The sequence below is a fragment of the Macaca thibetana genome, chromosome 4, assembly GCF_024542745.1.
Source record: "Macaca thibetana thibetana isolate TM-01 chromosome 4, ASM2454274v1, whole genome shotgun sequence".
NCBI lineage: Eukaryota > Metazoa > Chordata > Mammalia > Primates > Cercopithecidae > Macaca > Macaca thibetana.
In genome coordinates this window covers 25131515-25144752 of record NC_065581.1, presented here as the reverse complement: position 1 = coordinate 25144752, position 13238 = coordinate 25131515, and the positions used below count along the sequence as shown (strand labels likewise).

At 38.4% G+C, this 13238-nt stretch overlaps 1 protein-coding gene across 8 annotated transcripts in view; it reads left to right on the top strand.

Annotated features, from left to right (window-relative positions):
• LOC126952976 (cytidine monophosphate-N-acetylneuraminic acid hydroxylase) overlaps nt 1-13238 on the top strand; it is a 352378-nt gene that overhangs the window by 297368 nt on the left and 41772 nt on the right. For 7 of the 8 annotated variants that reach the window (XM_050788206.1, XM_050788209.1, XM_050788207.1 and 4 more), the window contains one exon: nt 7469-7560. In XM_050788206.1, coding sequence (XP_050644163.1) covers nt 7469-7560 — 92 coding nt within the window. Of the gene's footprint in view, nt 1-1552; nt 1720-7468; nt 7561-13238 lie in introns of those variants that run through there. The other variant, XM_050788213.1, reaches the window with a different exon arrangement.

Here is a 13238-nt window from a genome sequence, read left to right as displayed (position 1 = left end):
ATAGAGAAACTGAACTTATTTTATCTCTTAAAATTAACCCTTGCAATCTCACAAGCCCACCTCTTCTGCGATAGCCCCTGGGCCTTGAGGAGTTGAATGCCTTTAATTTCTGGCCCTATGTCTCAGGAATGCAGTTTATTTTGATTGGCATCTTCTAGGGGGCCTGGAGATGAGGTTTTAATTGCTGTCAGTGTTTAAGATTTAGCAGGACTTGGTGTTCTTTTTAGACCCAGGAGTCAAAACCCTGTAACTCAATGTCACAAGGACTTTAAAAGTACATACAGGAAGATACAAGAATGTAATAACCTTAATTAAAAAAAATTTAAATCTCAGTTTTTCCTAAGCAAAGCAAACTTAATAATAATGTCATAGGAGTTATTGTGATAAATGTAAAATCTGTTAGGCCAGCTACCAAAAGGCCAAGAAAATACCTTCTGCAGTGCACAGAATATTATGTTGGAAGAAAATAATTCCTTTAGACCTTTAAGAAAATGTTGGTAGCATCAGGCCACCAAAAAGAGAACCTGAGCAGGGAAAAAACTTATATGAGCCGAAAATGAGTTGAAGGAGAGTGTTACTATTTCATACCTTTTAAAAGAGGAGAGAAAACCAAAACCAGTGAGATGCAATGTAAGTGTATAAGTGGCATTTTTTAAACATCAGACCCAACCTCTAGAAAGACCACTATTATTTCCCTTTAATCATGGGCAACTTGATCATATAAAAGTTTTTGTTTTGTTATTTAGAAATCCTCTTATTGTGACTTATACAGACTGTTCATGACATGCTTAGGCTTTCTGGTTTGTCTTGAACTAACTACCTTCCTTCCTTTCTCTCTTTCTCTCTTTCTTTTTCTTTCTTTCCTTTTTTTTTTTTTTTTTTTGAGATGGAGTCTCACTTTGTTATCCAGGCTGGAGGGCAATGGCACAATCTCAGCTCACTATAACCTCTGCCTCCCAGGTTCATGTGATTCTCCTACCTTAGCCTCCTGAGTAGCTGGGATTACAGGTGCATACCACCATGCCCGGTTAGTTTTTGTACTTTTAGTAGAGGCAGGGTTTCGCCGTGTTGGCCAGACTAGTCTCGAACTCCTGACCTCAGGTGTTCCACCCACCTCAGCCTCCCAAAGTGCTGGGATTACAGGCTTGAGCCACTGCACCTGGCTGAACATCCTTCTTTCTTAAACAGTCATTTTACTCTAGGACTAAATTTACCATACAAGATTCTTTCTCATATGAAATTATTTCTCTTTAAGCTTTTTTACCTAAAAGAAACTCTTTATTTTGATAACTTTCTTTACATATCTTTTATTTCTTGGTTCCTTTTACCTTGTTTTATACATGCCCTTTAAATAAGCTTTGAATTAGACAAAAATTGTTCACCTTTTTTAAAAGGACATACTTTTTTTTTAGAAAGAATGTTTTTCTACAAATATATTTTTATTGGAAAATGCCCAAATAATGAAATATCTATTATTAATATAACTTTTGATTCTAAATTATAATGAGTTTGTCTACAAGTATTTATCCTATTACATTTACCTAATTATTTTAATCATTTACCTAGATCACTTGTAGAAACTGCGATTGTCATTATTTGAAGTTATGGAATTGCCATTGCAAAATTACAACTGAGACAGTGAAAAAGATTTGACCTAACTGACTCCATCCTGCTCTTGCTTCTAACCTCCAAGCTGTTCTTGTTCCTTCCTGGTTGTAGGTAAGCCAAACTAAGTTTGGGAGGAACTTAGTTTATAGTTTAGCTTTGAAACAAAGATGGTAACAGTCCTTTCCCAAAACAAACCTTACTACTCGTGAACTAGACTGCCTAAAGCAACAAGATTAGAAGTTATGGTATCTTACTCAATTCAAGATGTAGCTATTTTTATTAAGCTAATATCAATGTCTTCTTTATGAAAGATTACACAAGCAAAGATCATTCTGTCTTGGGCAGGATTTATAGTTTTATAATGCCTATGCCAAAGTTTGACACTGTATAGTATTTGGCAGGCAAAACTATGAAACTGCTTGATTAATGTAAAAAAAATTTGTGCTGGCAATTCTTAAGACATTTCTAATATTATAATTTTTAAAGCTAGCTTCTTTATTAAAAATTTTACTTAAGTTATGTAAAGTTGAAAAAGCATTTTATGAATCTTTTCTTCTCTCCTGATAAAGTATTTGATGCAAATGCTTTTATTTTATTTTATTTTATTTATTTTTTAGATAGAGTTTCACTCTTGTTGCCCAGGCTGGAGTGCAATGGTGCAGTCTCAGTTCACTGCAACCTCTGCCTCCTTGGGTTCAAGCGATTCTCCTGTCTCAGCCTCCCACGTAGATGGGATTACAGTCGCCCGCCACCATGCCTAGCTAATTTTTTTTTTATTTTTAGTAGAGAAGGGGTTTCACCATGTTGGCCAGGCTGGTCTCAAGCTCCTGACCTCAGGTGATCTACCCACCTCGGCCTCCCAAAGTGCTGGGATTACAGGTGTGAGCCACTGTGCCCAGCCAACACTTTTAGTTTCTTAAGTCAATTAATTAGAGCTCTTTTATATATTTTCAGTAGTGAAACACTGTGTACACAACACGTAAATACATAGATATATTGGGCATGCTGATAGAAGTACATCTTATAGATTTATAAAAACCTTTTTTTCCCTTTAGACTTTCAGATTCCTGATAAACTGTTTCACAACCCCAGGCAGTTGTCAGCTAAATAGCCTTAAATTTGCATACTAAAGGAAACAACTCAGGTGAAAATCATATAGCAAAATTTACATCATAAGGTACAAAGAGGAAAAAGTCTGGTGATGTTAGAGGGAGATTAAAAATGGATGCCAAATTAAACATAAAATTATAGAAGTCTATCATAGGATTCTATAAGGAGACTAATTTTATTTAGGTAGGGACTGACTACCTATCTTTTAACTGGATCTCTGAGCTCTGGGCAGAGCCCACACTGAATCCTGGGTCTCCAAAAAGGAAGAATTAATATGAGATTAGACCACGTGGTGCTTACACAGTGCACTCAGAAAAAAGAAAAGTAAACAAAGACATTTCTAAGTGTCTAAACCACACTCTTCCTTAAAAACCCAAGAGTAACCTCTGTTGCAATAACTATTTTAGTCAAAAAAAAAAAAAAAGTAACACAATATAAAAGTAAGCTGTTCAAGAACTGAGACAAACTTGTCTGCTTACATTCTTGAAAAAACTTGTTTTCCCTGGAAAGGGAGTCCAGTGCCTTCTCCATTTTCTTTAAGGAACCCCAGGGTATTATAAACTATTTTAGGTCCTCCATGCAGCAGAGGGTGCAAGAGAAAGGAGAGATAGTAGAAATAAGTGAAAAAAACAGAATTCTGTCAACTGAGAATAAAAAAAACTTTTGAACGTTGGCTCAAAAAAAAAAAAAAGGTCCCAGGAGAAAAACAAAAATATGAAGGCCTTTTAAATACAAACACACTTATATGTGTGCACACACACACATACACCTTGGATGTTAGGTTTTAATTAAGCTGATTTTTAACCATTGAACTCCTTTAAAAGAAACTTTTAAAATCTCATTACCATATTTCAGCTAGGACAAATTGCTGCTATTTCAGAAGTACAGCCATTGCTCTTTCAGTTTGGCCCGGCTAACAGAAAGGTGGCCTTGTTATGTAAATAAAGCCCCTTAGTCAGAATCAAAAATTTTTCCTCTTTTTTTTTTCCTCCACCCCATACCACATGTGCGTGTGTGTGTGTGTGTGTGTGTGTGTGAGAATTTAGCCACTTCAGAGGCCTTGTTCCCCAAAATTTAGAATTTCCTTTGGATTTGATCAAGTCAGATAGAGTTGATCAAACCCAATGGGAAAAAGTCCGAAACAACAATGAAAACAGGAACGAACAGCAACAACAACAAAAACAGTTAAGCAAAACAATCACACAACTTATATCATTACTGAGCACTCTAATAGTAAGGAGAAATTAAGACCAGCTGGTTGTTAATCTTAACTTTAGCCAAGACAAACCCCAATTCAGTTACTTACCTAGGGATGGGTCTCAGGCTGTAGACTGCTCTCTACCATCCTAGAAGCAGGAAAAAAAACTCATCTTTCCTGTTGGAAGTGATCTCAAACTCCATAAAGGAGTTACCTGTCTTTCATAGTCATGGAAACAGTAAATCTTGCCTTCCTTTTTGGAAGCAAGTATAATTTTTCTGGAGTTTTACTTGCTTTTTTTTTTTTTTTTTTTTTTAACAGCAAAATAAACTTTAGATCTCTACCACATTTGGGGAGATTAGGGATTCTCTGGAGGGGTGCTCTCAGGCCTCAGCAAATTGTCCTATTGGTTTGAGCCATAAAGTCAGCTCATGCTGGTACCAAGCACTGATAGGAGATTTGTCAAAGGTCAGGGGCATTCCACTCAGAATCCCTTCATGGTTGCCAAAATGTGAATGCTGAAAATCTGAGACAGGTCTCAGTTAATTTAGAAAGTTTATTTTGCCAAGGTTGAGGACATTTGGCCATGACACAACCTCAGGAGGCCCTGATGACATATACCCAAGGTGGTCAGAGCACAGTTTGGTTTTATACATCTTAGGGAGACGTGAGACGTCAATTAACATATGTAAGATAAACATTGGTTCGGTTTGGAAAGGCTGGACAACTTGAAGCAGGGAGGGGGTTTCCAGGTCATAAGTAGATAAGAGATAAATGGTTGCATTCTTTGGAGTTTCTAATTAGCCTTTTCAAGGGAGGCAATCAGATATGCATTTATCTCAGTGAGCAGAGGGGTGGTTTTGAATAGAATGGGAGGCAGGTTTACCCTAAGCAGTTCCCAGCTTGACTTTTCCTTTCAGCTTAGTGATTTGGGGGCCCAAGATATTTTCCTTTCATAACAGTGTTGCACCTGTAGCTTGCTTGGCTCCTCAGATAGGGCTGCCAGCTTGACCAATAAAAATACAGGATGCCCAGTTAAATGTGCATTTCAGGTTTTAAAAACTAATGTATTTTTAGTATAAATACATCCAAAGTAGTTAATGGGACACCTTTTTAGCTGGCAACTGTGCTCTAGGAGAACCTCTAGGTAATTCCCTGAACTAAGTTCCTCCCAAAATTAGTTTTACCTACCTACAACCAAGAATGAACAAGAACAGCTTGGAGGTTAGAAGCAAGAGCAGGATGGAGTCAGTTAGGTCAAATCTTTTTCACTGTTTCAGTTGTAATTTTGCAATGGCAGTTCCATAACTTCAAACAATGACAATCGCAGTTTCTACAAGTGATCTAGGTAAATGATTAAAAGTGATCTAGGTAAATGATGCCCATTTTGATGTTCTTCCATCTTCTGGGTGGATTCAAGTCAGTGAAGCCTCAGGCATAGTTCTGTCACTGGTAAACTTCTGTCAGCACTTCAAGGTGCTGGGGTTTTCTCTTCCAACGATTGCAGCTTTGAGACTCTGGGTTTCCTCTCCTCGTTTTTTAACTTAGTGGACCATTTCGCAGAGTGCCACTTAGCTAGCCATTTAAGGAGTCCTTAAAGTTTACTCATTAAGAGCATCATCTCTCCTCATAGACTACCTGGTTTAGAAGCCTGAATCCAGCACTTACTAGCTATGTCATAACCCTGGACAGGTTTCTTAGCCTTTCTGTACCTCGGTCTTCTCATTTCTAACATGAAGATGAAAATATTACCTGGTCTGTCAGGTTGCTGAGAGGATTAAGTGATGTCAAACACATAAAAAACACTTAAAAGAATTGCCATATGGTGGTATATGGCGAGCACCCCAAAAAAGTGAATTACAGTTACTATTTTATTTCTCTGCAGTGAACTTCTTGTGTAGCTTATATAGAGGGACTTATTTACAGGAACTCAGATTGTTTTTGTATCTTATATGCTCATCTAAGTATAGTGATTGCTTTGCCACAGGCTAGCCTTTCTCTTCTTCATTCAAAGCCTTGCGGGTGATTGACCTATTCTGTTGACACATTAGTCCTCCCCTCTTAGCTCTCCTGACCATGAGGAAGCAGGTTCTGCCAGCTTTATTCCCAGATGCAGCTCACCAAGCATTTGTATGTTGAAACTGCATTTCTATGGTAACTTACGCTCTGTATTCTCCCATTCACTTCTCTGAGTTCGGTAAATTATAGTTGGATTCTCTTTGTAGCTATTTATCTGAAGAAACCGTCTTTTCTAGCTTCTAGGTTCCAGCCAAGAACAGAGACCTACCGGTTCTGTTCTACCCATCGTTATTCAGCCATTTTTCTTCTCAACACAACCAAGATCATCAAATTTTATAAGCCATGATTCTCATTTTTAAAGCCTATCAGTTTTTCACAACCTCTTCTAATTGGAAAGCTGTTGTCTCCCTATCACCTGTGAGCACATGGTTCTGCCAGTTTTCCCTTTCATGGCCTGGCATGCTGAATAGCTACAGTTGGAATGTTCCATCAGAATTAATTGAAAGGTTGTTGGCTACTCATCAATGAGAAAGGAGTCATAAAATAATCCTTCATAAACTGAAGCATTGAATAATGCTTTTTGCGTCATAACTTGGAGAACATGAGATAATTCTGGATATAATGAAATTCAGAAATGTCAGCATGTTCATTTACGTTAAAGTAGATGTTTTTCGTTTTAAAAAAATTTAGTGTTTCAGGTTTGAGACAGATTTCTTTATTTTAAAAAATTCTTTAAGTCTTAAAACCAACAAAACATCACCAGAAAGAAACACCACCAAAATAGAAAAAACTGAACTATTTATATCACACCTCTAGCCACTCTGCCCCCCTCAAAGTTGTGGTAAGATGGGGAAAAGATACTGAGCAACCTGTTTGGTTACAATCTGGTTCTCATGCTAAAACAGGGTTGCTAGTGTTAAATAAAAATATAAGACCCTTGGTTAAATTTAAATTACAGATTTATCAACAAATTTTCAGAATAAATATGTCTTAAATATTATAGAAAGCATATTTAAAAAGTATTCATTATCTGAAATCCATATTTAACTGAGCATTTTATATTTTATCTCACATATATGCTCTAAAATCTTCAACTATAAGATCTTTTCTCTTTGAAATATGTAACCTTTGGTTGACTATTCTAGGGGTCAAGGATTTTAGAGTGATATAAATTATAGATATATATTTACTACTACAGTTTTTCCTTGTATTGGCCCCAGTTGGATCTTATCCAGCTTGGCTTATAAAAGAGGTGTTTCTGAAGACTTGTTTATTCTGTTGTCTCTGTTCTCTAAAATGTGTCATTTTGTGATATGGAGTTTAATTTATTTTATTTATAAAATTACCTATTGATGATTAGTCTTTTTTTTGAATAAGTATTAGCTATTGATAGTTTTTGCTTTATGTATTTTGTGTTCAACTAATTCCATTATAATTTAATATCATTATGATCATTATGAAAGAATACATTTAAGCCTAATCAAGATTTTTATTTTTACCATTTCATAAACTTAAGTACAATTTTTCACCCAGGTCTGTTAGATGCACAAAGCATAACTGGAAATTAGATGTGAGCACCATGAAGTATATCAACCCTCCAGAAAGCTTCTGTCAAGATGAGCTGGGTAAATACCATCAATATCAATAAATGTATTCTGCTATTATTGTTATTGTGGTTCTTGTCAACTTAGTTCTAATCTTGAAGCTTAGGATACATTCTGATTTTAAACTGTTAGATCTCTTAAGTACAAGGAGACTTAAAAAATTTTGTGGAAAATGGAATTAAGAGATAAAAAATATAAGCTGTATTTCTCAACATAGGCTCCATCAAGGCCAAGATGCATTTGTAAGCGATAATATCAGCCATTTTGTCTGTCCCTAAAGAACTCTGAGAGTCCTGGGAATTTAACCATGTAAATGCAGTCTTTTTAAAACTATTAACCAAAGAAAAATGGGTGCCCTTTAAAGTTTTTTTTTTTTTTTTTAGACAGAGTCTTGCTCTTGTCACCCAGGCTGCAGTGCCATGGTGTGATCTTGGCTCACTGCAACCTCCACCTGCTAGGTTCAAGCAAGTCTCCTGCCTTAGCCTCCCAAGTAGCTGGGATTACAGGTGCCCACCACCATGCCCAGCTTTGTATTTTTAGTACAGACAGGGTTTCACCATGTTGGCCAGGCTGGTCTCGAACTCCTGACCTCAGGTGACCCACCTGCCTTAGCCTCCCGAAGTACTGGGATTACAGTCATGAACCACTGCACCCAGCCTAAAGATTGTTTTTTTTTAAGATTAGGAAAGAAAAAAGGCAGAAGCAGCCAAATTGGGACCGTAACCAGGTGGATGCCTAATGATTTCCCACAGAAACTCTCACCAAATTGCCCTTGTTTGATGAGAGAAATGAGCAAGAGACACTTGTGTGGTGTGATTCTGGTGAAGCTTTCCTGGGCAATTTTCTGCTAAACCTTTGGCTAACTTTCTCAAAACACTCATAATAAGTAGATGTTACCACTCTTTGTCCTTGTAAAAATTCAACAAACAAAATGCCTTGAGCATCTCAACAAACTGTTGCCACGACCTTTGCTCTTGAGCAGTCTGGCTTTGCTGTGACTGGACCACTTCCACCTCTTGGTAGCCATTGCTTTGACTGTGCTTTGTTTTCAGGATCATACTGGTAAAACCATGTTTAACCTTCTGTTACAATGCTTTGAAGAAATGCTTCAGGATCTTGATCCCACTTGATCCCACTTGATCCCAAATTTTCACTGAGAGCTCTGCTCTTGTCTACAGCTGATCTGGATGGTTTTGGCAGCTATCAAGTGCAAAGTTTGCTCAACTTTAATTTTTCAGTCAGAATTGTGTAAACTGAACCAATTAAGATGCCTATGGTGTTGGCTATTGTTTGTGCTGTTAGTTGTTAGTCCTCTTCATTTGGGGCATAAACAAGATTAATTTTTGCTTTGCAAATGGATACGGATGGTCTGCCACTGCAGGCTTCAACTTGAACGTTGTCTTCTCTCTTCTTAAAATGAGTTATCTATTTGCAAACTGCTAATTTCTTTGGGGTATACATGCACATGTAAAATTTTCAAAAAGTACAAAATTAAATAGAGTAAAAACCAAATTTTCTCTCCTCTGATCCCTAGTCACCAAGTTCCCACTCTAGAAGCAACTACCATTATTATTATTTTCTTGTGGGTCCTTCTAGAGGTATCTTTTGTGTTTATAAATTAGTACATATTTATAATATCCCCTTCCTTAGTAGCAGACTATATACATTGTCCTCCACTTTGCTTTTTTTTGAATGGCTCTTGAACTTAGAAAGTAAAAGAAAGATAATATTGAATATCTCTAAGAAGCAAAGTGTTGACCCAGAAGCTGCTAGTGAGACTTCAACTTCTCTTTCCCTCCCATCCATTAATGTAAACAGAGGTTTCTATTTTGTACCTGGGCATGAGGGAGAAAAAGGAAGGGAAATTGGGTGGTGGAGTCTGTGGTTTGTGGGGAGCTAAAAATGAGAATTGTTCTGGCCTGTAGACCGGGTCGGACTGCCCAAGCCCAGGAAAGTGGCAATCAGAAAAATAATGGCACTATTTTCCGGAGACAGTTGGAGGATTCATGGGAAGTAGGAGATGGCCAGAACTTATTATCTGACAAAGAAGAGCCATTTCACGTCCTGGTGACCACATGTGGCACACAATTGGAGAGGAGGCTATGTCTTCCACCTAGCCTTGGAACCTAGCAATGATCTGACACTCCTCAAACTTCTAGGCAGACAATGTGGAAGATTATAAGCCAGAGTAGGAAAAGAGGGAAAAGCAGACACCACGCAGTTACAGATGAGGTTGTGGGCATGTGTGTAGCATACTTTTGGGGAAGTCCCCAAAATACGTTCGGGACACTTGAAAATGTGCTAATTTCTAGTCAGCAAAACAGTTGGGGCTCTTGCCATCATCATTTGTGCATAAAGATAGACTGCAACTTTATTTTATATTCTCAATCTGGTGAGGCCTGGGAAAACTGGGTTATTTGTAAAAATGGAAAATGCTAAATATACAACATATGCAATACCTTGTAACAGGATGGTGAAATGGAAGTTGGGGTTGCAAAACAACAGATGCCTATTCCAAAATGAAGTTCCGAGAAAGGATTTACAAAATAAGAGGCTGAGAACCAGTAGATCATTCTTAAATCCCTCACCCTTATAAGGAATACTAAAGCATAGAGGAGGAGTTTGAAATGTAACTTCTTAGGAAGAGTTATTTGGAAAGCTGTACTGAGAGTCCATGCCCCTTGCAGGGGCAACTTCTGAGGGATGCCTGCCCCTCTCCTTAGGCCAGACGTTAACTGGACCACCTAGAGAGTCTGATATGTGTTCTCCAAGGTTGAGGGACACAGTGGACTGATGTCTGATTCTCCCCTGAGAAATCTCAAGGGTGAAAGATTGGCCGTGTAGCTGTGACAGACAAGCTGAAGGAGAAGAGGTTGTGTTAGGCACCCTGGCACTCCCAGAATTCAGTGGGGCTGGAACAGATGAGTGTTTCCTATGGATGTGATGTGGGCCATGATTGGGAGGGGCATAAACCTAGAGTCATCCTAGGTCCAAAAGGCCTGCAGAGAACAGTTGGATGTATTGCTACCTTGCTGGGGCTAAGGAAAGCGTATGTAACTAGGTAGCATAGAGATACCCAGGTGCAGAGAACTTCAGGTGGGTGTTTCCAAGCAATTGGGTGGATTCTCACAATAACCCACTGAGGTGTCCCTTACAATCAGCCTTAAGCAAAAGCCAAGCCCAGATGGTGCTGCTGCTCTGTGACCAAAGGACCCTTGCTCTCTTTCTTAAACTCTCCTTTTTCCTCCAGCTCCATGTCTGGAAGGGTCAGGAACCTTGGATGAAGGAGTGAGGGGAGAGGAGGAATAGAAGCACTGGGTGAGGCCAGGCACGGTGGCTCACACCTGTAATCCCAACACTTTGGGAGACCGAGGTGGGTGGATCACCTGAGGTCAGGAGTGTGAGACCAGCTGGATAACATGGTGAAACCCTGTCTCTACTAAAAGTACAAAAAGTAGCTGAGCATGGTGGTGGGCATCTGTAATCCCAGCTACTTGGGAGGCTGAGACAGAATCGCTTGAATCCAGTAGTCGCAGAGGTTGCAGCAAGCTGAGATCACACCATTGCACTCCAGCCTGTTTTTGATACACAAAGCAAAAAAAGCATGTTAGAAACATTATAAATAGAATGACTCAATTATTTTTTTAAAAACATGCATAAGCACATGTGGGTGACATAAAGGCAGTCTTCGATTACCTGTGAAGGGAGCTGAGCTGGAAGCTTCCTGGGCCATGCCTCCAGACTGTGGGCTTTGAATATAATACCTTTAAAAATTTTTTTAGGCTCAAATTATTATGGGCATACTATATAGGTGTGACCACTCTCACCCATGTGTCTCTGTGAGACCAACTCCAAATGCCTTTTTAAACAAGAGTGTGTTGCCAGCATTTCTCCCAGTTCCCCTACAAACAGAGGTGTTACTTATTGAGGTATGTGTCCTTTGCCATTCACTACAAGGAAATAGAATGCTATTTTGGGGAGAGTTGCTAAGTGTTTTGACTACAAATTCACCCTCCCTCCACGTCTCAAATAGGACACCTGGACCACTAGCTATTTTCTCCAGTGAACTCCACCCTGAATCTGTTGACTTAGCCCAGAAAGCCTGCCAGCTGCCTTATTACTGGGAGGTGGTTATGTGTGCTGTATAAATACTGCTAAATTTATTTGACATAAAACTGATAATAAACATGGGTTTGTACATAAACACTGTGTAAGTGAAAGGACGAGAGACTATCAATTTTATGAATATATAACCAAGTAATCTACAACTGCTTTTAGGGGCTTTTATGAAAATCTCTAAATCTTTTGATCAAGACCTTTACAGAGACAGTGTAGCAAAGCGTTAAGAGTGAAGGCAATGCGGCCTTCTCGCCTGGGTGCAGATTCAGGCTGCAATACACAGTCTGGGGACAATGGGCAATTTGGTCAACCCCTTTGTGCTTTAATTTCTTCAAATGTGAAATAGAAATAAAATTTTTAGTAGCCATCTTACAAAAAACGGGTTGTTGTAAAAAAAAAAAAATTAATTGAATGCCTGTTAAATTCATGGTAGATAGTACACAGAACATAATTTATTTGCATACATGTGTCTTAAATAATCTGCATATATCCTTGAGCCTGGGACCACAGGAGCAGAGATGAGGGATTTCCCTCCCAGCAGGAAGTGGGATGCATTGGAAAATTAGATTAAGGCTACTGTTAACCACCATGCAGGCAAAAGGCAGGAGCCAGAGCTGGCAGCAGGGTCAGTAGGAGGGCAGGAAATAACAAACTCCGGGAATTTTAGCCTTAGCTGGAGTGAAGACACTGCCACGAAGGGAACATTTGTTAACAGAGCTCACTTTTTAGTCCAGTGCTACCAACGCTGTAGGGATTTCATACCACATTCTGAGAAAGATAAGGGCTTGATCCACCTGGGGACATGTTATCAACGTTGAGCATCTGGTTTTATTATTATTATAAAAAATACTATAGGGTAACAATTAAAAAGTTGGAATTCAGAAAAGTAGAAGGAAGAATCTCATTTACACTTACATCACCTAAAATGTTTTAGAATATTTTGTTCTGGTGGTTGCTGTCCTCCCTCTCCCCATCTCCCTCCTCCTTCCTTTTCTCTTTCTCCTCTCCTTCGTCTTGATGAGAAATAACCCATGTACCACAAAACTTACCCTTTTAAACTGAGCACATTAATCCTTTTTTAAAAATATTCACATGTTGTGCAACCACCACCACTATCTCATTCTGAAACATTTTCCGCCACTCCAAAAAAAACCCTGTAATGATTGTCAGTCCTCATTCCCCTTTTCTCCAAGCCCCTGGTAACCACCAGTCTTCTTTCTGTCTCTATGGATTTTCCTATTCTGAACATTTCATATACTGGAATAATACAATATGTGACCTTTTGTGTGTGGCTTCTTTCACTTAGCATCTTGTTTTCAAGATTCATCCATGTCGTAGCATATATTAGTACTTCATTTACTTCATTTTTATGGCTGAATAACTTTCCTTGTATGGATATACAACATTTTGGCTATGATGAATACTTTTCCTATGACTGTTTATCTACTAATTTTTATGTAGGCATATGATTTTTGTTCTCTTGGTTATAAACCTAGGAATGGAATTGCTGGGCTATATGGTAACTCTATGTTTAACTTTGAGGAACTATAAAACTGTTTTCAAAAGCACTGCATCATTTT